The sequence below is a fragment of the Meleagris gallopavo genome, chromosome 1 (genome assembly GCF_000146605.3).
Source record: "Meleagris gallopavo isolate NT-WF06-2002-E0010 breed Aviagen turkey brand Nicholas breeding stock chromosome 1, Turkey_5.1, whole genome shotgun sequence".
NCBI lineage: Eukaryota > Metazoa > Chordata > Aves > Galliformes > Phasianidae > Meleagris > Meleagris gallopavo.
The window spans coordinates 75558282-75582564 of record NC_015011.2 but is presented as its reverse complement, the minus strand read 5'-3'; the positions used below and the strand labels follow the sequence as shown (position 1 = coordinate 75582564).

At 46.5% G+C, this 24283-nt stretch overlaps 2 protein-coding genes across 2 annotated transcripts; both read right to left on the bottom strand.

The window, feature by feature from the left end:
- Positions 1-912: 912 nt before the first annotated feature.
- Positions 913-7080, bottom strand: LAG3 (lymphocyte activating 3). Its single transcript, XM_010717868.3, has 8 exons — positions 6746-7080; positions 6416-6587; positions 6059-6285; positions 5562-5819; positions 5099-5392; positions 4471-4761; positions 4096-4211; positions 913-1790 (listed from the first exon to the last, which is right to left on the bottom strand). Exons 1-8 carry the CDS (start codon positions 6792-6794, stop codon positions 1683-1685), a joined length of 1515 nt encoding a protein of 504 aa, XP_010716170.1. The 5' UTR covers positions 6795-7080; the 3' UTR covers positions 913-1682.
- Positions 7081-22279: 15199 nt separating this feature from the next.
- On the bottom strand, positions 22280-24167 carry PTMS (parathymosin). Its single transcript, XM_003202675.4, has 4 exons — positions 24012-24167; positions 23203-23284; positions 22968-23032; positions 22280-22441 (listed from the first exon to the last, which is right to left on the bottom strand). The coding sequence occupies exons 1-4, from the start codon at positions 24078-24080 to the stop codon at positions 22391-22393; spliced, it is 267 nt and encodes an 88-aa protein (XP_003202723.1). The 5' UTR covers positions 24081-24167; the 3' UTR covers positions 22280-22390.
- Between the last annotated feature and the right edge of the window lie 116 nt (positions 24168-24283).

The window sequence follows — 24283 nt, the reverse complement described above, 5'->3', positions numbered from 1 at the left end:
AACCAAGCTGCTAGTTGTTACAAGTAACAGGGAGCCCACCACCATCAAAATTAAAGCATGAGTTACTAGTGTTCTAGTGGATAAGCAGAAAAAGGCCCAGCATACACATAACATGAACCTATTTAAATTTATCAGGAAACTTGAGAATGACAAGGACTTTGGAGACATCTAAGAAAACTGCTCGTCAGTATCAGGAAGGCCAATGAAATTCAACACCACTGTTGCCAAAGTTGTGTAGCCGAAGAGAAAATATAAACCACATAAACACATCTTAGCTTTGGCTTCCTGTAACCATACCAGGTCAGGAAAGAGCCTGGGCATCTTGGCAGAGGTTTCACTGAGCACACAGTGAACAGCTCAGTAAAAGCTGAAGCTCTTGGGGCAGGCAAGGGCCACACAGTGAGAAGGCTTCCTCAGTGGTCTGCAGAAATAACGAAAACCTGGCCTGGTAGTGAAGTCCTCCAATCAAGGCAAGAAAATCTTCCTTCATAAATGCTCAGAGCTTAAGTTTCATGCTAATGCCTCCTTGCTGGAGCAGCCACATCCCTGTAACCCATATGGGAGAAGCTATATATGAAACTCTTTAATAGCAAGCCTTTCCTCTGAAGTGGTATACAATGACTATTCAAGCAGTACCACAGTCCTCTTCCATGGCCATTTGGAGAAGAGGTGAGCAAAATTCTCTAATTAGGTGAAAACTAAATGCTTTAAGGATTGTGGGAAATGGGACTTGGTGGACTCACTCCTACATTTAGTAAGTACATCACGAGCCTGAGGAGAGTGTTAGAAAGTCAGAGCGTCAATGAGAGATCTATTAGGAAAATCTGAGAAATAAGAGAAGGAATAAATAAATCAACAAACAGAAAGAGCCAGACAGGAAAAAAAACACAAAACAATACCAAAAGACACTGAATCACAGCAAAAATGAGAGGCTGAATCTGCAATTCTTTCTTCTCTAGTGGCATTTAATTTCCCCTTTCCCACCATCAAAATTTCAGAAATTAACAGTCAACTTCAGCAAAGCCAAACTGAAAGAGAAAGACAGCAAAGTCCTTAGAAGCTGCTTCATGCAGGCTGAGATACTCCCAGCACCATAAGGAGGCATCCTCTACAAACACACAAAAGGACCAGAGTTTTTTTTTCTGGACATTTATTTTAGGTTCTCAAATAATTTCTAATAAAATAAAATGCTCAAAATGTCTAATATGTGCAGTCCTCTGTAGGATCCCCTCTGCCACTGAATGAGTACAGGAGCAGGGCAGTGCAGGGAGTGGGAGGAGAAACTGGGCATGGGGAGAAAACACCAACTGGTTGTCAGGGAGCTGGGCTCTGGCTGCCTCCTGCATTTGAGTGCCCAGCAGAGAAAGAATGAGAGGGCAGTAAGGAGGGGCAAGAGCTGGGAGAGAGAAGTGAAACTGAAGCAGGAGATGGTGGCTGGCCCAAATATTTCCAACAGCTCCAAAGCATCTGTGCTACCTGCTCCCTTATTGCAGTGGTGGCTTTCATCTTGTCTTGGTATGCAATTCCCAGCCCTTCTGCAGGTGCACAGCTCCCATGGACTCCTGAAATGCTCATGCCATCCCTAGACCCTCCTCAGAGGTCTGCATGTGCCCATTCCTCTTTAGCACAGCACACAGAGCTTCATCCTCCCATGCAGACCAGGCCTGGTGCCCATGCTCCAATCAGCACTCAGTCTGTTGAATTGTCTCTTTCTGGTTCTCTTCCATCTCCTTTGGCACAGTGACTGCAACTATCCGTTCCAGTGCTGGGAAGGAAGCTGGCAGACGCGCCTGAAAGAGAAGAAAGGGGCAGCGTTAGGTGTTGGAAGGACATGGATTAGTACAATTTGGGGTTTCTCCCTGCCATGGAAGACACAGTCCTACTGCTTTTCACTACAAGGTTCCCATTGCCTCCGAGAAGACACGCCTGTCTGATGCAGGCAACTTCTTCTGGGGAAGACCGGCTCAATGCTGCCCTCTCTGCAGTGTCATGGACAGAGCGGATAGCAAAGGCAGGACATATTTAAGAGAGAGAGCAAAGAATGATCTGGCCAATTGTCAGGCGATTGACAGGTACAATTATATGCCAGATTTTTACAATAACTTTTCAGAGAGAATAATTAAAGGCATGAAGCTTTGTGCAAAATGAGATAAGACTAAATACAGAACCCATTCCACATCTTGCTTTAACAAGTGACTTTCTTGACATTAGAAAAGAGGCAGATATCGTGGTTTCTGGTGGTGACAAAGTGTATCGTGCCACCTGGACAAAAAATACAACTCAGAAATGGGATTAGTAGAATGGCATTGTAAGTGTGATCTCACATAAGGGGAAGGGACTGGGATTTTGCTGGCTGGTTTCTACCAGCCTGTATAGAAATAGTAAGCATAGGTCTTCAAAGATCAGCTGTGGCACCAGTCATTAATAGCACAGAGTGTGTGAAAGTGCTGATCCATGCTGTAGATAAGCCAAAGCTGATGAGACATGTTTGGAAGAAGAAAATGTCACTTAAGACCCAGATATTTCAGTAGAATGGAATAAGGAGATGAAAGATGGTGAGTGAAACAGAACAGTACCAACTGTACATTGGTGGGTTCAGGAATTCAGAACAGGAATGCCTACTGTGTTGGCAAGAGCTAAGGAAGGGATATCTGCGAGCTGCTGGTGTTTGACCAATGCAAGAAGAACAAATGTAGTATTAGAGAATGCCAGAAAAGAGAGGGAGAGAAAGAGAAGATATATTTGCTCCTCCTTATTTGCATTTTCACAAGGGATGAGCCCAACAGGGAGTTTCTGCTGAAAAGAGCCTGAGAGCCATCAGTGGATCTCTGTTTCATCAGAAGAGGTTTGTTTACTTCACACAGCAAGGCCATGAGATCATATACAAATGCTGCGAGATGTTAATATGCTGGCTGGATTAGAGCTGTATAAGCTAACAAAACTGGACATCTCTGTATCCTATTTGCGAGTGGGTTTGATCATCTCATCCTACCCCTAGGCTTGCACGTCTAAAGAATAACCCAGAAATCTGCAGAAACTGTGGATTACTCCCTCAAATAACTATCAGTTCTAATTAAGAATGGATGATGAAGAACAAGTCACAAGTCACTCTGGCAGTGCTCACAGTATTTTTTTAAAGTCCATCTTGCTTCTGTTCTGATGCTGCCTGTCCTCAGCTTCCAGCTACTGGGGTTTGCTGGGAATTTATTTGCGTCACTGCTATAACATTCCTTGTCCAGCTCAGGGCAGGTTCAAGCCCCCCAGCCCCCTTGCTGAGCCAAAGTGGCCTAAGTGGCCACACCTGAGATCCCTCTGAGCCTTGGGCCACTGCAACACTGGAAGGTAATTTTCAATGTTGGCCCTCTCCAAGAAGCTAGGTAGAAGCAGCTGCATCACACAGGGTGCTGCATATTCATGAGACGTGCCCCTTGCCAGCAAAGAGAAATCCTGATGGAAGAATTTGCCATGAAGTTAATTTGTAAAGAAACCATGAGAAAAATGCAGAGAAACAGTGTGATTTGTCTGCACAATTTGTTTTCAGCAGCAAGCTGAGAACTGGAAAAAGTTGAGCAAATAAAGGGCAGTATCTTGCTGGAAGCGAATGGCAGAGGCAGGAGGGCTGAGCCAGCACAACGGACCCGAGTTAAGATCAGCATCTGGGAACCAATAGGCATTTGTATGGAATGAGAGACTACTCTGTTATATCAAAGCATCCAGGAAAACAAGAGGATACCCACAAAAGCCTGGAGGTTCACCTGCCTCAGTGTGGCTTGATCTCAATGAGAGTAAACAAGGAGCTTTTCAAGTCTGGGCTGCAGATGTCCCCTAAGACTTCTGACTCCTCCTTGGAGGTTCCTGACCTGTACCCAGTCACCAAACAAACCCTGGCACTAACCAGACCTTCTGATACCTGGTGTATGACTTTCACCACACCTCTGTGCACCTTCAGTGCCACAGCCAGGGACTCATTCCACAGATTTCCCTTTTCATCCTCCAGCTCAGACACTTCATTGCTGGCTCCAGGGTACCCAGGGGAAGGTCAAATAAGGGGTGATGTAGAGGAAAACTAACAGAAATTGCATGGTGGACACTTACCCTTTTTTGCAGTCCCAGAGCCAGAACACAGACCATAAGCAGGAAGAAGAGGGTGAGCATGAGCCCAAAAGTAACCTGACCACTGAAGATGGTGGGAGGGCTGAAGATCTGGGCACCTATGAGGAAGAACCACAATTAGGAAGGAGGCAAAGGTTTATTTTGCACTGGAGCAAGACTGAACTGCACAAACGGAGGCAAACTGGAAAAGTATGAAAGGAACTCGATGGAGCAAAGTGAAGAACTGATGAGAGCTAAGACAAGATGACAATTAGATGGGATTCAGTCAAAGGTGGGGTGAGAGCAAAAGAAGAAGCGACCCAGGGAATTAACAGAGTGAGAAGAAGGGGCTGTTTTCAGATGTGTAGGAGACAGTACCTGTGATCTGCAGTCCATACTCCGCTGATCCTAGTCTGCCTTCTGGGCCATATACACTGCATTCCCAGATGCCCACATCCTTTTGTGACACTTGCAGTATTTCCAAGATTGGGCCAGTCTGGACTCGGCTGTTCTTCAGGTTGTCGGAGGCCGCCACAGTCAACTTTTTGCCAGTAGAGGCAGAACTGAGGTGCTTCCACTGGAAATGTTCATGTCCCTGGGGGTGTGTAAGGCTGCAGGTGAGCAGCAAATGAGATCCCTCGGAAACTGGCCCTTGGATGCCTGGGGTGACTACGGCAAAGGAGAAAGCTACCTTCAGGAAAGTCAACGGGCAAATCCACATCTCTTCTTAAACCCTCCTTTTTCTATTACACCCCTCCTTCATTACCTCCTCTAATTTCTTTTCTTTTTTTCCTCAGTCCTTCAGACAAATAACTAAGTTGCCCAGGAAAACCTCTGCTTTAAGAAGAATCTATTTGAGGCAATGCCTCAAATAGAAACCTTGTTTTTCACCCTGGGGCAGGAATCTACAAGCAGGAGCAACCTACACTCACTGCACTGGTGCAGAAGGAGGTTTATCAGAGTAGGACCCCAAAGGGATGATAAACCTAGCTGTCTTTCTTCTCACCTGTTATCACTGCCAAGGTCATGTCTCTGCTGAGCATCTTGTTGCCTACAGTGACAGCACAGCCATACCACCCTGCGTCACCTGGCCCCACCACAGGGAGATGAAGGGGGAAGCTTCTGCTGCTCTGGTTCTGCAAGATGCTCCAGTTCTGCAAGTGTCCTCCTGCAAAGTGGTTCCAGTGGGCTTTCACCACACGGATCCCAAAGGCACTGGGCAGGAAGTTCAGGGTGCATGGCAGGTCAACTGCAGAGCCAGCTGCGGCATAGATCATAGGGTTGGTTGGGCCATTGAAACCTAAGTGAGAGAGAGAGAGCACAATTTGGAGTGGTGGCTGGAAAGAGTACCATCTGGGGAATGAGGATAGGATGAGAGCTGGGTACTGTAGCTACTGGAGTTGGTCAGTGGCCACACCAAAGGAAGCAACTCAGGGATGCTGGAGTAGCAATGCAGAGGATGAACTCACTTAGAATTTGCAGACTGTGTGTGGCTGAAATGATTTCATTATCGGCGTATCTGAGCTGGCAGTGCCAGGATCCTGAGTCACTCACGGTGGGCCGGAGGATGTAGAGAGCCCCATGCGAGGAGCAGAAGGCCCCAGAGTTGAGGACTGGGCGCCCATTGTGAAACCAGCATGTCTCCACCAGACTGGCCTGGTGGCTAGAATTACAGCTCAGCAAAAGTGGCTCATTTTCTACCACAGGTCTGGGTGGATTGAGGGTTACTGCAACCAAAAAGAAAAGAGGGAAGTGAGGGCTAATCAGAGGAAGACCACCAAGCCATCCCTTTGTCTACCTTCTGTCCCAGCTTTGTCCTTCAGGCCCTCTCCAAAACTGAGAGCAGATGGCAGGAAGCTGTGGGCTTTCAGGGGGCTGCTGTCAGTACTCAAAACACTGTGCCAAACAACCCCACCCATACAGCCTCCTAAAATCAAAGTTCTCCAGGGTTTCCACCTTCTCCTACCTGTAACTACCCCCAGCTCCACCTGGCAGCTCTGGACCTCTGTGTTGTAGGTCACCTGTGCCTCATAGAGACCCGCATCGTCACTCCTGACTGGGTTGATACGTAGGGAGAAATTGCCATTGCGTAAGGCAGAGTCCAGGACCGACACCCGTGGCCTCATGGGCAGAGCTGTCTTCTGCAGGCCTGTGTACTCCACCTCCAGCACTACGTGCAGTTCCTGGGGGGCACTGGGACAGAGACAAGAGAGCATAGGTTAGCCGGGAGCAAAGGCTAGGTCAAGGACTGAGGCAGGAGAGAGACGATGTGGGAAAGCACCCCTCCCCACAAGAAGACAGAAGTGTGTTTGCCTTAGCCTACCTTGCCCTGTGCCGCTTCCAGAGCACGGATGTCCTGTCAGATAGCTGTTTTCTACTCTTCCCATGCTTCCTGGGGCTCAGGTAGCAGGGCAGCAGAGCTGAACTCCCCTCTCTGGCCCACACCTTCTGCACTCTGTTTTCCACCTCTGCTGCTCCTGGTAGGATGTTGCCTGCTGTAACGAGATGGAGGGTTGAGCAAAGGGTGTGGGGTCACAAAGTAGAGGTGAAATCTAGCCATCTGCGGTGAGGATGAAGCGCTTAAATAATGTGGAGGGGACAAACTCCCGGCTCACCCAGCTTCTCTGCCCTCCCTGTACTCAGTCCCTCTTACCACTGACAGCCAGCAGAGTGAGGAGTAGCACTGGGGGCACTGGCCTCATGGTGGCCTCCAGGAGAGGTGAGAGTTGGTCCGCGCTCAGTAGGGTCCGAAGATTTCAGAGGTCAGCAAAAATAAGGCCCGGGCAAGCAGGTGTTGGAGTGGGTGGGTGAACAAAGTGAAGGCCAGCTGGTCTTGCTTGCTTTCGTGCTCTCTCTCTCTTTCTGATCAAAGCATCTCCCTCTACACCCTTATACTGTAGGTGGGCAGCTAATTTCCTCATATCACTAAGAAGATGCGTCACGACCAAGAAACAGGCGTAGGGCTGAGGCATGTGAGGGCAGAGCTGAAGCCAGTGAGAGAGAGGAGGGAGGGACCAGAGGCACTGCTCTAAGCATCTTTTAGTGGAAATTCTTTGGGTCGCTGTTGTTTTTCTTACAAGTTTTGCTTCTACACAGACAATGGAAAAAGTATAGAAGACACTTCCCAGCAAGTGCTCTTCATGTTTTTCTTTCATCTCTTGCCTTTTTTGGTTTGATCTTTCCGCCTCTCACAGCTTATTTCTAATTGTTTCAGGACTTTTCAGAACTTGTAATTATTTCTTTTTCTGATGATATCCCCCTTCTCTATCCTCTTCCATCCCTCAATGTATTGATTTCCGAGCATTTTTTTCAATTGGTCAGTTTAAAGGCAGCATGAGAAAAGGGTCTGTGGTGAGTTACATGTCCTCAGGGGCAGTCTGTGAGCAAGCTGAGGTGGTCCAAGACAAGACAAGGTCATCCACGTGGAAGTGGCAGTAGTGGAAGTGCCCAGGAGAAGTGACCAGCACTGAGAAGGAGGGGCTGCACACTGTGACACTGTGTGGAGAAAACAGCCTTCTCCAGGACAGCTGGGGAAAATCCACCTGGGCTGTTCATTGAGAGGACTTGCTCTGGCTCCCATCTAGCTCCCATGCTGGGCGAGCACATTTCCACTCAGGTGTCTCTCCCCAGGCCCCCTTTCACCTCAGAGAATCCCCACTGTCATGGCTCACAATTTCCAGCAGCCCACTGGCTCTGACTCTTTCAGACTTAATCACCCTTCTGTGTGGGGTGTCAAACACCCAAGTCCCTTAGTTGGGTGGGCTGGGGCTTTTCTTGGGGCTAGAGGAAGGGAGGTGAAGGTGGCTGCCTCACTGCTGAGGGATTCTTGCTTACTTTCTAGCTTTCCTCAACCAGGTGGTGCGGGTAGAGGATAAAAGAGACCAAGTGGTGTGCCTTACTGAAGCAGCAACCTGTTGTGGTGACAGCTCTCATCTCTGCTGTTGCGCACAGCTCTTCTGCCCCCTGAGGAATGTGATCAGTGTATGGGAACTGGGAACAACCTTGTGATCACTGAGGGAAGATTTTGCAGCCCTTCATGCCCTCCGTGTTACACAGCCCATGGGATCCCATGAGGGAAGGAGAGAAGCTGGGAGGGAACTTGTGATGGTTGGGGGGAAATGTGTTTTCCTCCTGCTAGAGAAAAACAGTTTGTGGTGTCCAAGCAGAAAACGTCAACATCTCTTTCCCCCGAGTCAGCAGTGTGAGGATGGTGTGAGTGTGTGGGTGAGGATGAGAGCATGCAAGGAGATGGAACTATGGTGGGGCCACACGTGCATCTCTGCAGCCCAGCGCCACCTGATACCTCTGCCCTGCCTGTATGCCCCTGGGCGTGCTGAGCTCCCTGCTCACCCTCTGTCCCACTCTACTTTTCACTCCTAGATGCTGCTTCCTGGTACCCTTCCCACCAATCCCCCAAAACACGCTCAGCTGACACCATGCCTCTGCTCTAGAAATTGCTTCTTTCTGATAGAAGCCAGCAAAACATGCTGGTGCTGCTGCCACTTCCCAATAGGCAGCCACAAGGGCTGATGGAGAGCCTTAGAGAGTGGTGGCAGCTGTCTGGCACTGGAGGGGGGCATTATTATGCTGAGCAGTCATGTTGTGAAATGAAGGTTTTGGAGGCACTGTTTTACTCATCGTCAGATTATCTTCAACAAAGACACAGATGACGTTTCTCCCTAACAACCCATTTTAAATGCTGACTTGACTCCCTTTAGTGGCATTTTCGTCATCTCCTAGAACAGGACCTTGCAGTAGAAATGACAACGACCAGAGCCAGGTCAGCACAAGAGCGCCTTCCGAGAACTGCCTGCCTGGGGGCCCCACAGCCTGACCAGCAAAGGGACCGATGGAGGGTGTGGCAGGAATGAGAGCTGCAACTGCAACAACTCAAAATGTGGGGCACAGGAGGCCAGCTCACTAAGTACTCCTCTGTCTGCCTTAGGTATTAACTGGCTTCAGCCAGGTTCTGGGCTTACCTGCAGCCACCTTACACACAACCTTCATACACTGCTTTTCTTGTCTCATTTGGTATATTGCGCGGATGCAAACTGCCTGTACCAAGTAAAATAAGAATAGAAAACACTATTCTGCAGTATCATTGACTTAGTCTTGCTGAAGGAATTTTCCGTTGCATTTCCAGATTTCTATGATAGCATGTTTTTCTCTGAGTGATTCCACTTTCACATTTTAGTCCCCATAGCATCAAGTCTGAGGCTAGCTGTAACTTTCTGAGGTGATCTGTACTTTATTTACAGAATTTAATTGATCTTAGGTATCATGTTGTGACTTGATCAGTGGGCTATCGGCAACATGAGTAGAGGTCTGACTGTCTGAGTGTTCACCAAAGATCCCATCCTGATTATTGTCTGCCCAGAGCTAAAGCAAACACAATGAGCAGGAGGAAGTCCCTCACTAATAAGAGAGAACCAACACCTTTGTGTGGAGAAGAACAGGTTAGACAGAGCTCATGATGTGAGCAAAGGCTGTCAGGTAGATTGGTTCTAAACAGTCAGGCAGTCACCTGGATAGGCTGGGATTAAAACTGGGAGACTTCTGGCCCTAAGGTAGAGGTGCGCAAAGCAGCCCCCCCTGGCCCAAAAGCCTATAGTGATTTCTACCAAGGTGCCAATCCTATGCAGTGTTGGGTACCAAATGTTGTACTTTCTCCAGTCCTAGAATCTTGTATCTGGCCAGCATTAACTGTGAAGTATATAAATCTGTTCTCTTTCTAAAGACCTCCAGATCCCTCCTAGAGGAGAGATGGGATGCTGCTGTATCATCTTTGGACATCCACAGCTACCTGTAGAGATGATAATGGGTACCAGTATCATGGCCGATATCTAATTAAGGGATATTTTTGATGCTGCAGGATGTGGTTTTACAACACAGAGGGTGATGGGGTCATCTACAAAACTCCCTCCAGCAATCTAGGTTACCTTTTGACTCACTTCTCATTGTGAAGTTCATAACTTGCTTTTAATCCAGCAGAAGTGTATTCTACAGCCTCCCAAACATCCCAGGGCTGCAGTGAGTTTTCTTTAGAACAAAAATTTATCCCAATGCATGCAAGAAAGGGAAAATATGAGGACAAAGTTTTCTGTAGCCACCTTGGGTTGAAAACCCCAGTGTCAACAGCTGAGCTGTGTGGTAGAATAGCAGTGATGGTTCCTTGGGTGCCAAGGAAAGAGAGGTTGGTCGAGACATGCCAGGCACAGATCCTCATTGTTGCTGTTGCTTTCAACTGTCAATACAACAAGTATCCCCCTCAAAGAAGAACATCTACAGCAGGATGTGCCTACTGCTTCTGGGGCTCAAATCCTCTCTCTGCCTCACTCTTGGCAGCAGTGTGAGTCTCTGACACAGAAGAGACAGTTTGAACATCTCTCAGATGCTTTGGGATGAGTACTGCACAGGGCACAGGGAATGTCTGGCTCTAGGATTAGTCACATGCGTCCTGAGGAATTGTTCAAAAGTAGATCTGGACTTGTGCTTTGCTTCCACAAAATGTTATGGCAAGAGAACATGAGCCTGTAGTTTATGGTACAATGGAGCACTGGAAGCTACAGGCAAATTCCACTTATTCTTAAAGAGCATGCTTTTTTGTTTGTTTTCTTAGAAGGAAAGTTATGAAACAAAAGAAGATGAGGAACTCAAAGAACGTGTGATATTCTGAAAAATAATTTGAAGACGAATACAGTCTCTGGAAAGATTCACGTGGATGAGAGTATATCGATGAGGAGGAGAGCAGTGCCCCAGAATACTGATAAAGAGAATAAAGTCTTTCGTTTGGTGACCTCCAATCATTTTGCTTTGAACAGTGCTAGGGAGAGAAATGGTGCATTTTTAAACTGAAAGGTGAAAGGAAAGATGGCATCACTTGTTTCTGTAACACCACACTTATGCTGGATTAACATGATTGTGTGATAGACTGAAATTCAGAGTGTGGTGGCAGCTGAGCTGGTTTTTCCATTTCTTCTCTATTTGGCATCTGATGACAATTAACCACCTGCATTGTCTTGTAAGGTTGTTTCTACTACCCCACTAAGGAAAAAGAAAAAGAAAAAAAAGGCAAAATCAAGCAAATCCAATTGTTAGTCACAAAATACTGAAGGATTCATATAGGAAGGGACTTCTGTGGATCTCCACTTCAGCCCTCTGCTCCCAGAAGGTAACTCCAAAGTTAAATCAGGTTGCACAGGGCCTTGCCCGGGAAAAACCTGAAGGTTTCCGAGCATAAGGACTCTCCATCATCTCTGAGAGCCTGTTCCACTGCTGAAACATCCTTACAGGAGAGAAGTTCATTTGTTGCAAACTTTGTTTGCTGTCTCCTGTCCTTTCTCCATGCCCCTGTGAGAAGGCTGAGGCAGTATCTTCTGTCTAACCCCCTGTAGGTGGTAGCAGACAACAATTAACAAAATCAGCCTTCTCTTCCCAAGCTAAACAACCAACCCTTTTCATGTCCTCTATCCCACCACAACCTTAGAGCCCTTTGCTAAACTTTCTCCAGAGTGTCAACATCTCACAGAGTAGCATTTCTGGGTTTCCATATGCCATGAAGATGGGATTCATCACTGCTCACTGTATTCTTGCTAATAAGGCCCAGCACAGGGCGATCCTCCATCTCTGAAAAGACACCCTGCTGGCTCTGGAGGCACTCAGGCCTCATCGTGCAAGAAGATGACTGGCAATCATTATGGCTTGTACAAGTTTCTGTTGATGTTAGAGCAGATTCTCATTTATCACTTGAGGCGTCTGGGACCAGAAGCTAAGTATTTGTGTAAATAAGCTTTTAAATTCACAAGAATAGGTGGGATTTCTCATGTCGCAAGGAGGTCTGGGAGAAATCTAGGTTCTCAAGATGTAGCTTCAACAAAGTAAATGCTAGGAATTTCTGCCAGGAGTCAGTCACTGGCATGCAATTAAAGTCACATGAGGAAAACTTGGATTTAAGCACAGTTTGGAGAGGGGGGCTTGTCTAACATTTTTTCCAGGTTCTAGGAAGTTTTTCTATGTAGATACCAGCTCCTCTTCTGCAGGATTTGAGTGGCCCATGATGAGCACCACTCACTCATACTCTGCCTGGTTTTTCTCAGAAAGACACAAAAGACCAAAGAACCTTCTCTAGCTGTAAAGTGCGTGTGAGAGCATAAGATTAAGCAGTTAATGCTTTTGTGTCATCTGTACACGTATTTCAGATCCTTTGCTGACGAAATGAAAGTACTCAAGAATTTAGACTGAGCTGCCGGGATCCTACATTATTTGTTCAACATCCAACTGCTTTATGATGCCCATGACTGCATTATGCAGCCCAAAATGTGGTAGGGGGGCTTCACAGCTCTGAAGGTGTGACCATCTCTCCTGGCATGGTTAAGGAGAAGCAACCACCTCCTTGGACCATTTGTAAGATCAGGTTTAGCACTAAAACATAAGATTGTATGTCTGGAACAAAGCATGTGGATCCCATTTCCAGAAGAAGATACTGGGAAGAAGAAGAATCTTGGGAAGCAAAGACTCCAGGAAGGGAGGCGTATGATAGAGGATCTCAAAGAGGGAACAGATTGTGTTACCTCTCTTTACAGCTTGAGTTAGTGAAACGTGCTCATGATTCAGAAGGGATGTGGAAAAAGGATTTAGAAGAGTGATACAAAAATAAAACCTGACTTGAGGACTAGAGATCTTGCTTTCAGATGTACAGGACTTGAGGATTTGACCTACTCTATGTAGTTCGAAAGAAGTTCCAGTGAGCTCAGGCTAGTTTAGTGCAAACAGAATAAACTTCTCTTACATATTGAAAAGATAATAAAATTCTTGTCAAAGAAGACTGTGGAGGCCAGGAGTATAAATGAGTTCAAACAGAGACTAAGTAATTTGTGGAGGGTCCATTTCTCACTGGCTTTTGAATATAGTGGCCTGAGTATGACTGCCAGTTCAGGATGTCCTTAGCCCTAGTCTACAGGAGCTCCCTATATATGCCTTTTCTCTCGTTGCTGTCCTTTGGGATTGCATATTGCCTGTGGGTGTAGCAGAGCACTACGCTGATCCAATACATCCATTTTCATGCTCTTACATTTGCAATCTATCTTTCTTATTTTTCCCGTATGAAGAGAGCATGTGAAAAATAGGCAGACACTCTTTTCTGATAGATGAGGGTAAGGACAACCAGTGGTTCAAAATTAAAATCAAAATCTGTCTGGAAATGAGATACATGTTTTTTTACAGCAAGGCTCTGATATAGGGATAACTTTTCTGGTGGTCTCTTCTCCACCTGCAGACTGTTGTTGTGGAAAATGGTTGATGGCATCCTCTTGCTCAGCTGTAGGATATGAAGCTCTCTGCAGGAATGAGGAAGCCAAGAAAGTTGATCATCATCACAAGAATAAAACTCTATCTATTCATGTTTCTCCATACTTCTTCTTTAGTGACAGGCCTCACTTGAGATTTTCTCTGACAGTGCATGTAGGCATGTTTTAAGACTCAGAACAGAAAGCTATCTAATCTTGCTTCATAAGTGAACTCCAGCACAGAACTGGGAAACAGCAGAAGAATATGACTGCTGAGCTGAGCACATAATCTGGGGGGAGAAGGAAGGGTGAGGAGTGCGGACTCGGATACACTGAGGTAGTGGTGGTGGTGGTATATGTGTTTGGGGACTTTCCCTCGAGTTTAGCAGGTTGCTGCTTCTTTTTCGCTAACTACAGGTGGTCAGAGGGCTCACTTGTTCCAAACCTGGAGGAGCTTTAAGGGTTTCTCTTTTTTGATGTTTTAGTACCCTAATGTGTTGCTTATTATCTTCAAATAAAAGTCACTCTGAAAGACTGGTAATCCCATGAGTTTCATGTGCATTCTGTGCCTGAACTTTAAGTCCAGATCAGCTTGTGTACTGGGGGAGAAAATATGGACAAAATAGCCCGGTCCTGAGACAAGGTGAAGCTCAGAACTCACAGTAATGGATCAGCATGCCACAGTAAAAACAGTGGCCCAAGAAATGGAAAAACAAACAAACCCAAGACTAAACCCTCATCTGTGAAAAACAGTTGTTTGAGTTGAGTTTGAGTATGAAGATGACCTGTAAAACTCCCCAGGTGCTTGAACAGAAGGTAGGTATGGAATCCCATCATACAGCTGCTCCCATGAGGAAAGTGATTTAATAGACTCTTTTCCAAGTTTGCCTTCCTGTCCCAATGCCATAGTGTAAAAACCTCATTTGTTAGAGGTCAATGGTCAAAGAGGAGACAGAGGAATTCTGAAAAAGTAAATTTATTTGAATAAAGGCGGGGGGGCATGGACATAAATTCCTGCCAAACCACTCAAAAACTCTAGCAGATGCAACCTCTTCTATTCCCAAACCCCTGGTCACATACCACCTTTCCTCTTTCCCAAGTGGATGAGGTACTTGGGAGTTACAGCCCTCCTGGTTCACCCAACCAACCATGCATCCTATGCCTGACTGTCTCCATGGCAGCCACGGTAGAACTTCTTTCTTTTTTTTTCTAAATTCTTACTGGTTCTCTGAAACAACTTAGCAACTTTGTTAAACACAACTTAGCAACTTTGTTAAACAAAACTATTTACAAGGTCTCCTTCTGAAGTTGAGTAGCATCTTGGTTTTGTAAAGACACATGCCCCGGTCCTGTCTCTGCTGAGTATGACTGCCCTGCTTTACCTACTCACTCCAGCACACATTTAGTGATAATATGTCCCTTTATGGGGCAGACAGTCAAACCAACATAGACATTAAGTCTAAAAGTAGAAGAAAGAAACGCCCAGATACAGACTAGAAGACTGCAAGTGACTTCAATAAGTACCTACATTTCAGGAGGAGGGACTTTCAGACTTGCATGCGTGGATCCAGTCATGGCCAGGGAAGATGAGATGTGAGTCCTGAGATTAGTAGAGCCTTCCCACAAGCATTTGAAGGCTCCTGAACTTGTGCAAGTGGCTCTCAGGAGCTATCCTGTTCAGTCTTGCCTTCCAAGCAACCTTCCTCTGACAGCATATGAGAAAAACAGATGAGGGAAGAGCACAGACACCTGGCAGCATGATACAACCCCTTAAAGCCTGTTTTGGTGAAAGGAAGCACTGGACATAACGTCACTTTTCTTACCCAGACAAAAAGCTCAGAAAGATCTAGACTGGGCCAGGAGAGAGCTCTTTGGAATAGCTGTTAGGAAAGTAACACAGCATCTCATATAATAGGAGTGGATTGAAGTGAGGATGAACCTCCTTCCAAGTCCCCTAGACCTGCCTTGGATGCTCTAGGCAAAGGACTGTTTCTCCTGGAAGCCAGACAGCAACCTCTGTGCATTTAAATTGCTGGCCAAGACAAACCTGCTGCCAGCTGACAACAACCACACGGGAACTTCTCAGCTGCTCAGGTGCGATGAGAGTCCTTCCTGGCTCCTCCAAGAAGGGGCAGCTCACAGCACGCTCTGTGCTGAACGTTCTCGGCGTGAAGAAACTCTGGGTGACCGTTCGTCGTCTTTCGGTCAAGAATTTACCGACGTGTGCGATGTGGTGCCACCAGGGGGCACTTCAGACAGGAAAGATGAAGACCTGAGCTTGCAGGACTCCGCTCTCTTTCTCTCTAATGAATCCGTTCGAGAGGCTTAGGGAAAGCAAAAGAAGGTGCACTCTCCAAACTGAAACAGAAATCAGTTCAAACTACGTCTGGTTGTGTTGCCTGTTATCTTCGAATGGTGCTCTGTTTCGAGTACAAGCATAGATCTTGAAAGAAGAGCCTTTGTGCCCAGAAGAACCCGGATAACACAGGAGGATTGAGTCCTGCTGGGCATCCCCTTGAAGGCTTCAGTGATGACAGCACATATAGTACTGAGATATTCTGCTGCGCAGCACTATATTCCTGTTCCAAGATGGCATTCTTTCTTGTTTGCTGTCTAGGATCCCATCAGCTGTCTGTAGGCTTTTCAGCCTTAGGAGTAAAAGCCAATGCAGCACTAGGCAATTTTGGCTCACCTGTGGGAATCCTGCCACAAATGGGAGATGTTAGGTCAGAATATGATCTGGAAACCCTTTAGAACACAGAGAAACTGAGGTGGAATGGGATTCTCTCACAACAAGAAGTTGCAGTCAACATAGCACGCTGTTAGCAGTGCCCTAGAGGAATACTTACACCTGCAGCAATGAAAGGTGAGCCACAGAAGACCCTGAAGTATTCCGCATTTTCTTTAACTATGAGCAAAAATATAGGGGTCATTTTAATACTGAGGTTGGCTTTCCGAAATTTCTCTACTGGATATTCTATGAAATTAACCTTGTGAAGAAGTGCCTAATTCCCAGCTCAAATCTGGGCCCATACTTTCCATGCTGGTATCTCAGGAGTTCAGGAGGTTTGTTGGAGCTACATCTAAGAGCCTTGGATAGTTTCAAGACTTTGGATTTGACATAGGAAAAAGAATCTAGGAAACTGTCTTTCACATAGGAAAACAGCAAATGGATGGTTTTAGATTTGTTTTCTGGTGTGCTTATAGGTGAGCCTAACTGAGCACTGCCTGAGTTCATGCTTTGGAGCACTGTCCAACAGACACTCCTGTATGAAATCTTCTGAATATGCAACAGAAGACAGATGTTGGAGGATGCTTCAGGTAAGGGATTTCGAAGATTTTAAAAATACATTGTGTATCCTAATTTTGTTTAGTTTCAAAGTTTGATCATTACCTTTGCATTTGTACTGAGATGGTGGCTAAGCTTCCAGGGAAACAAACAAAAACAATTAAAAAAAAAAATTGACATTTTCAGTATGTAAAATGAATTGCTGAAATACCTGGAAAGGCCTAAAACATGACTCTACCTGACTTGACAAAGAGGCAAAGAGAGACACAGTCACAGAGCTCAGGAAATTGACTACTGTATGCCACACCTTGTAGTCTTTACTGGTTTTAGGAGCTTGAATACACAAAGCCCCAGTAACATTTCAGACTTAGCAACAGAATTCTTCATTGCAAGACATGTGGCCAAACACCCTGCTGACATGATGATGCCACTTCATGAGTAAAGCAACTAAATAGAGAAGAAAGTATGTAAAACTCTATTAGGACACTGGAAATATTGAACTGGACTTTTTGAGAGAAATTATTTAAGATACACGGCAGAGAGTGGGAACCATAAATATCATTATTAAAAACTCTAGAGGTCTGTAGAACATGCAGGTCTTACAGCCACCTAGTGACAGATAACATCAGCTTGGTGTCACCAACAGCTCATATATGGGTTACACACTCATCTTTCCTTTCTAAAGGGTGATTTGTAGAAAGGCTCCTAGCCACCTGCCATAGCCTGCCTGCCCCAGTACACCTCACAAGAGGAAGCTTTGTCTTTGTACTGACAATTCTCTGAGGCTCAGTTAAGGAACAACTGCTCTCCACAGAGACTTCCAGCTGGGATGTAGAGCCTTTTCTTCCGGAGCAGCCTGAGATAGGAAAGCATCCTCTTCTGTGCCTGATGGGAAATGCCTTTCGTAAGAGCAAAGCTATATTTGATGACACCAGGCTTGGTCCATAAGTCATCCTGCATAGCTAGCACCTTTGCTTACTAACACCCTGGGTCTTCCCTCACCCTTGTGCCTGTCCATGTTTTGCTACAACAGTAAGAGCTCACCAGGAAGTAAGCTCCAAACCTGTCCAGTGATAGGCAACGCTCCAGTGCTGCCCTTCTGCGACACGTCCCCAGTCTGAGCCCACACATGTAAACACAGAATTCCTCCCTGAGAAAATGCACAGGCTGAATCAGCCACAAATGTATCTTTGACTCCACTCTTGAAATAAGGGAGAAGTGGGAGGGAAAAGAACATGGGCTTCTTAAGGATCTGGAAAGGCAAGTTGCATTGGTTTCCCATCTGGCATATGGGAATTGACTAAGAAATGTGACTACTTATCAGGGGGCCTAAAAAGGCCCCTTACCCCAGAGAAGCATTGGAGAGAGAAGTAATGTATCTGCAATTATTATTTTTTTTTTAAGCTGATACAAAAGAGTGGTTATAGACTTTTCTAAAGCATTAAAGGTTTTTCCCCCCTGGCCAGCAGTGTTCAGAGGGCCCACTTGTTCCAGGTCTGAAGGAGGGCTCGTGATTCTGTTTGCATGATGCTTTTGATTACGACAATCTTGTCTTCATTTACTGGCTTGAAACTGATGTGAAAGACCAAAGAGACTGGGTGGGGAGCATCATTTGCCTGAAGTGGGAAATGGGGAGAGGACAGTTATAATATGCAAAGAACATTTGTTTCTGTGCTCAGCAGTTCAGCTCAAACATCCATGCTAGGCCTCTATTTCTTCATACACTCACAGAAAGATGCTGGTGGAAAGGGAGCTTTGAGGTCTCTAGCCCCATCTCCTTGTTCACAGCAGAGTTGATGCCAAAGGTAGATCAGATTCTTTTACATGTACCAGCAGCACTGACAAATTTAATTCAAGCAACACTGAGACCGGCTGCCTCCTTTTATGCTTCTCATCCACAGCTCACCAGCACAGCCAGAGCTGTCTTCTTCATGAGACCATGCCTACATGACCCCTGAGGAGAAGCAGGCACCCAGCTCTGTATGCTCACAGCTTCCTGCTGTTCAGCTTCCACCTTATCCTGTGCTGCCTGGATGAGGAAGGCCTGGTGTGGCCACAGAACTTCTGGACTGTTCCCACCAGCCAGCGCTGGCTAGACTTTGCTATCCCATGCAGCCTCCAGCATTGCCAGTCACCCCCTGCCAATGGTCATGCTGAGGCTGTTGAGACTCAGTCCCACACCTTCAGGCTGCGAGCTGGTGGACCCATTTTCCAACCATTCCATTTGTTCAGCTTCTTCAAACTGAAGAACACAATTGAAAAGTAATAATTACCTCTAGAGCTACGGAGGCATCTTACCCAAACCACCACAATGTGGTGTGTGCACAGCCAGTCCATGCCCAGAACTACTGGGCCTTGTCTGCTTTAGCAAGACACGCCTTACACACCTTCCATGTATCACCTGAGCTACAGGCAGGGCCACCAGACATCGCAGCAAGAAAGGGGCCATTGATACCAAACATCTAAAGAGCTCTAACAACACCGTGATCAGGGCAAGAAAGCTGCTTACAAAATTGCTTCCTGACAGCAAAACTTCCTTCATGTGAAACCACCAAGGACTTCACTGCAAGCATATGAAAAACTAAAGTCTGGTCTGCAATTGCACTTGGTCCAGTGGCAAGGCCTGACCAAAAGACAAGTCCACCCGGTGCGCATTCCTGCACAGACAGCCTCTTGCAGTTTAATCCCAGTGTGCACTGACTTCTAGTGTGACCTTTGGACAGCTTTGAGGGAGTTCTGCCCACAGCCGATGAAGCTGACAGATGGTGACAGGAATTAACTGAAATGAGCAGAGGATTAGCACGGAGCTGAGAAAGGTAGCTCAGGCCTCTGGATGTTATCACTGCTTCTGAGGGACCCCATCACCGATTTTACTCCAGAAGAAGAATTAGGCTCAACGGTGAAAGACTTCTGCAGATTTGGATGCAAAGTGCAGAGCGTAACTCCATATCCACAACTTTTTCTGGAACTCTGAAACTGCTTGCTGTGATTGTCTAGTCTGCTCCAAAGAAAGGAACTGAACTGTGCAATACCCCATCGTTATCTGTAGCCCTCAACTCAAGCCAACAATGACATCCTGCAGAGCACTGATACAAATGAATGTGGAAGCAGATATTCTCCTATTTCCTCATCTTCGGCTGTATCTTCTGTCCACAGGTAATGACAAAGTTGTCCAGTAAAACTAAACACGATGGAAGAACTGGCAGAAGCTGTAGAATTGAGGACTGCATAGATACATATGGAAACCAGTTGCCAGCCCCTCATCACTTCTTTCTATCCTGCAGCATTTCTCTCAGAGGAAATGGGGAATGGCTGCGTATGCCTAAAAGGCAGGTGCTGCCACACTTACTTAAGGGTGATCAGATGGATAGATACAGAGATGCTGATATTGTGTTCATGTAGAAAGCAGAGATCTCTCCCACTTATCTGCACAAGCACTCCCCACTACTCAAACTATGGCACCACTGCTGAGAAGATGCATGGAAATTGGAATGGGCTTTTGCAGAAGTTGGATTATCCTCTAATGATCTATATTTGGTACCAAACAGTAAAAGTTGTCTGGTCAGCAAAATCTGGGGCAAATCCTGAGGACTTGTTCCAACGTGAAAGTATTTTGAAATGAGCAGGGACTGGAATCTATCAATTTTTTAAATGGAGCAATAGTAGGAATATAAAATTGCACAAGCGTAGTTAAATGATACGTGCGGGTTGAATCAGCACATTCATCATAGTGCCCAGGGGGAGCAAGAGCAGGGAGAGGCATTGCAAGTCAGCTTGATGCAAGAGCTACCTGCTTTTGAAATGCTGCTCACCAGGGAGATGGCCAAAATGGAGGTGGCTGCAGTTACTGAGTGCTCCATGAAACAGGACAGAGCTGCACGAACGCAGCCTGTGTTGGTATGACAGCTTTGCTGCAAAGCACCCAAACGCAGAGCCCGGTGTATGGCTTCAGCTGAAGATGGGGCTGTCCCAGAGACCTGCATAGGTGGGAAGAGGGTTGGCAGCAGCTGTGCCATTTGCACCATACACTTGTCACTCTGCATGCCAGGCCAGTCCTGCAGCCAAACAGGGACATTTGGAGAAAATGACAATGGATGGCTTGCATCTCCAGAGACCAGTGACTGTTTGTACTGCCAGCATCTCATCTGTTGCTGTCACTGGGCATGCACAAAGCTGCTGATGCTCAGACAAAAGTTGGTATTATTTACAGCTCCCAGGCTTGGTCACTCATTGTGTGACTGCCAAAATACGAGTTTAAAAAGGAAGAAATAGTAACAGCAACTTTAAAGGTCTCCAAAGATAAAAGACAATTATTTGACAGATCTCTCCGAGGCAGCTGGTGGGACAAAGAACTGAAGCTCTTGCACTCTAAACACTTACCTTTCATTCTGTGACTGATGCTGCACAGGTCATGCTTGATGCCAGCTGGGGCAGGGATGCTGCAGAGCAGCACTTGCCTGCACACCACAGGCACAGCTTAGGCTCCATTTCTAAGCCACCATCATCCGGTACAGAGGCTCAGTTTGTTTCCAGAGCCTTGTGACAGCCCCAGAGCTTTGCCTTAATGTTTGCTGCACATCCTCACTGCAAGTGCCTGGCAGATGGAGCTGTGTGAGAGGGAGCAGAACCCATGCATGCTGATTTGCAGCATGCAGGTGCCATTTAAATAATTATCACAGATTTTTCAACTGACTTACTTCTTTCCACCAGCTGCTATCCAAGCCATCCTGTTTTTTCCACAGACTGACTTCTATTGATCAGAGCATAACTTAAGACATAGACAAAACCATCCACACAAGTTGTATGAAATATTTTTAAACGCTTTTATTTACAGTGCTAGTTGAAAACAATATATATATTTATATCTATAATCCTCGTGATGTCTGTGCCATAGAAAATGCTGTGGCTATATTGCCTTTAATTTACAAAAAATGGTCACAAGAGAATCTCAACAGAAAAATGGAAATCAAAGTTTGGTCCCCAATTTATTTATCTCTTGATTTGTTTTAAAAAAGCCTCCAAATTAAAAAATATGCAGTTCAGATGAAATTCATATATAAAAAACAACCCTTTTCTTCTGAAAAATTCATGAGGGTCAGCTTGCTGTCATGTAAACTTGAAAAAAAAAAAAAAAGCTTAAGATAAATCCCATCTCTGCATATGGTTTAACAGAACCATTATTTGCTTGTAATATTCTTTTTACTTGTCTCTCAGGGTTCAATGGGAAAGCAAATGAGAGGAGGCCTAGGACTGGAAAATGCACCATGAGATCTGTGCCCGCAGCCTCCTGGACTCAGGGAGAACATCTGACTGACAGCAGGTCCTGGGAGCAGAAGCTGTCAAGAATCTCAGTCACACTAGTGGAGAGGGAGGGCAAGTGAAAAGGAATGAGAGGTGCTTGCCATGTGAACAGCCAGTCACATAGGCTGGCAAGGTAACGCATTGGGCCATGATGGAAAATGGTGAGATTCTTGAGGGAAGAGGTTCATTTGTATGTGGGGCACAGCTGGAAAGATGTGGGGAGGTGGAATTATTTCAGGTGGGGAACATCATAGATGGGCTGGATCTTTGGATGGGAAGGAGACTGCTGTATTCCCTGTTTGAGAGCTTTTCTAACCTTTCCTCATCTGAGATTGTGTGAAGCCAGAGGCTAATGAACAGTGCAAGCACAGGCTGGAATGGAGGAGGAGAGATGGACGGAACAGAGGAAATGGGAGGGGAGGACTCAAGCGGAGGACCCATTTTCTGTCTTCTGCCTCTTTGGATCCACTTCATCCTGGGTATGACAAAGAGAAAAAAAAGTTACCAGCAGTCACTGCACCAGGACATAATTTCTCCACAAAATTCTTACTGCTGCTCTTTCCTCCACACAAAAATCCATTTGACCACCTGACATCCATTCTTCTTTAAAGTATTTTGAGTGTCTGATGACTGTTTCGTTGATAACAGTTAAGACGTGGACAGCTTCTTTTGCAGGAGCACCTACACTGCTGCTTTCAGGAGGCGTAGCAAGCACTTACACCACTTCACAGAGACCCTGAGACCTGACCTGCAGCCCAGAAATTACAGGTCTTAGCGGGGTCATCACCCAGCAGCTCAACTGGCCCTGGATCCCACCAAGAACCCATGAGGCTTTATTGTCCCTTTGCCACATCAGATTTGTTTACCCATCTGCTGCTGAAACAGCAATGAGATGCAAAGATGAACTGAGATGCTCAGCAAAAGCATCCTCGTGGACTTCATCAGCACACAACATGGCCAGCTTGTTCCTACTCACTGCCTTTACCCACACAATCACTCACCTCTTCCTCCTCTGCGGATCGTTTTTCTGCATGTCCGTCCTGCTCTTGCCCATTTTCGTCTCCTTCTAAGCACAACCAAGAGCAAAAATTATGAGCTAATTAAAGTAGCATTTCAGAAAAATGTAATCTCATAGTCAAAGAGCTCAGAGGAGAAATTTCCCTACTTATTCTTTTATTTCACCAAAGTTTGCCCTCCCTGCAAACCCCCCATTCTTCCTGTACTAATCATACCCACCGTCATCCTCATCACCACCTTCTTCTTCATCCACTTCCTCTGGATTCTCTTCCTCATCCTCTTCAGCTCCATTTTCCTCATCCTAAGCAAAACAAATTTGTCAGAACAGAAATTACTGTCAGGATGACGTTTCCATGTGCTCTTTGCTGCAAGAGTGAGAACATCCCAGCCACCCCAGCCTCCAGTTGAAAGCACGCACCAAGCGAGAGACCTCTGCACTGTTACTCAGACCCTGTCCCTCCCACATCAGCTGTCCCACACTACCAAAGCCCTCCTCCCCTCATGCCTCCTTGACAAAACCAATCCCCCCATTCCCTTCTCACCACTGTGAACCTGTGACGTGCGTTGAGCTCATATCGTAACATACGTAGAAACATCTTTCTGGTTACAAGCTAATGACAGCGAGTGCTAACTGAACATCTACTCCAGATGCTCTTGACCTCTGCCAATCTGTGCATCTCCTTGCTGCTCCCTCAGCCCAAGCTCCTCACGCACCCGAGGATACCTGAGGAGATGCAGCGCCGCATCCCCTTGCTGCCACCTCCTGACTCCCACCTGCCCTGTCTCCGTTCTCTTCTTTGATCCTCCTGCTCGTGGGCAGTGTTCACTGCACCAAGTTCTTGAAGACTTAATTCTCCACAATTATCCTAGTCTCGTCCATTTACCCCCTCCCTCTGAAGCCTCGCTGCCCTGTTCTCTTCCTCCATCTCCCTTCACTCTCACTTCCTGCAGCGACTCTTGCCGATGACCCTTCCCAAAGCCCTCCCATCTCTCTAACCGCGCCTCGAAGAGATCACTCCACGCCTCACCTCTACTACCTCCTTCTTCTTTTCTTTGTGGACTGCTTTCTCCTCCAGTTTCTCCTTCTTCTCCTTCATTTCCTATACGTGAGATGGGGAAAAACATGGCAGCGCTCAGCGGCCAGAAACGAAGCCGATCGGACGCGCGGTCCCAGACAAAGACAGCCCGGGCAGGAGACGCCGAACGGAGGGGCGGACGGCACACGGCGGGCAGCCCGGCTCTCCCAAGCACGCAGGGCAGCCCGGCTGGCGGCACGCCTCGGGGCCGGCCGCGCGGCGCC

Coding starts and splice junctions, on each gene's coding strand:
- LAG3 (XM_010717868.3), bottom strand. CDS start 6,794: ATGAGGCCAGTGCCCCCAGTGCTACTCCTCACTCTGCTGGCTGTCAGT. Junction 6,588..6,745: donor CACTCTGCTGGCTGTCAGTG/GTAAGAGGGACT, acceptor ATCTCGTTACAG/CAGGCAACATCCTACCAGGA. Junction 6,286..6,415: donor TGGAAGCGGCACAGGGCAAG/GTAGGCTAAGGC, acceptor TCTCTGTCCCAG/TGCCCCCCAGGAACTGCACG.
- PTMS (XM_003202675.4), bottom strand. CDS start 24,080: ATGAAGGAGAAGAAGGAGAAACTGGAGGAGAAAGCAGTCCACAAAGAA. Junction 23,033..23,202: donor AGGTGGTGATGAGGATGACG/GTGGGTATGATT, acceptor GGTTGTGCTTAG/AAGGAGACGAAAATGGGCAA. Junction 22,442..22,967: donor GATCCGCAGAGGAGGAAGAG/GTGAGTGATTGT, acceptor TGTCATACCCAG/GATGAAGTGGATCCAAAGAG.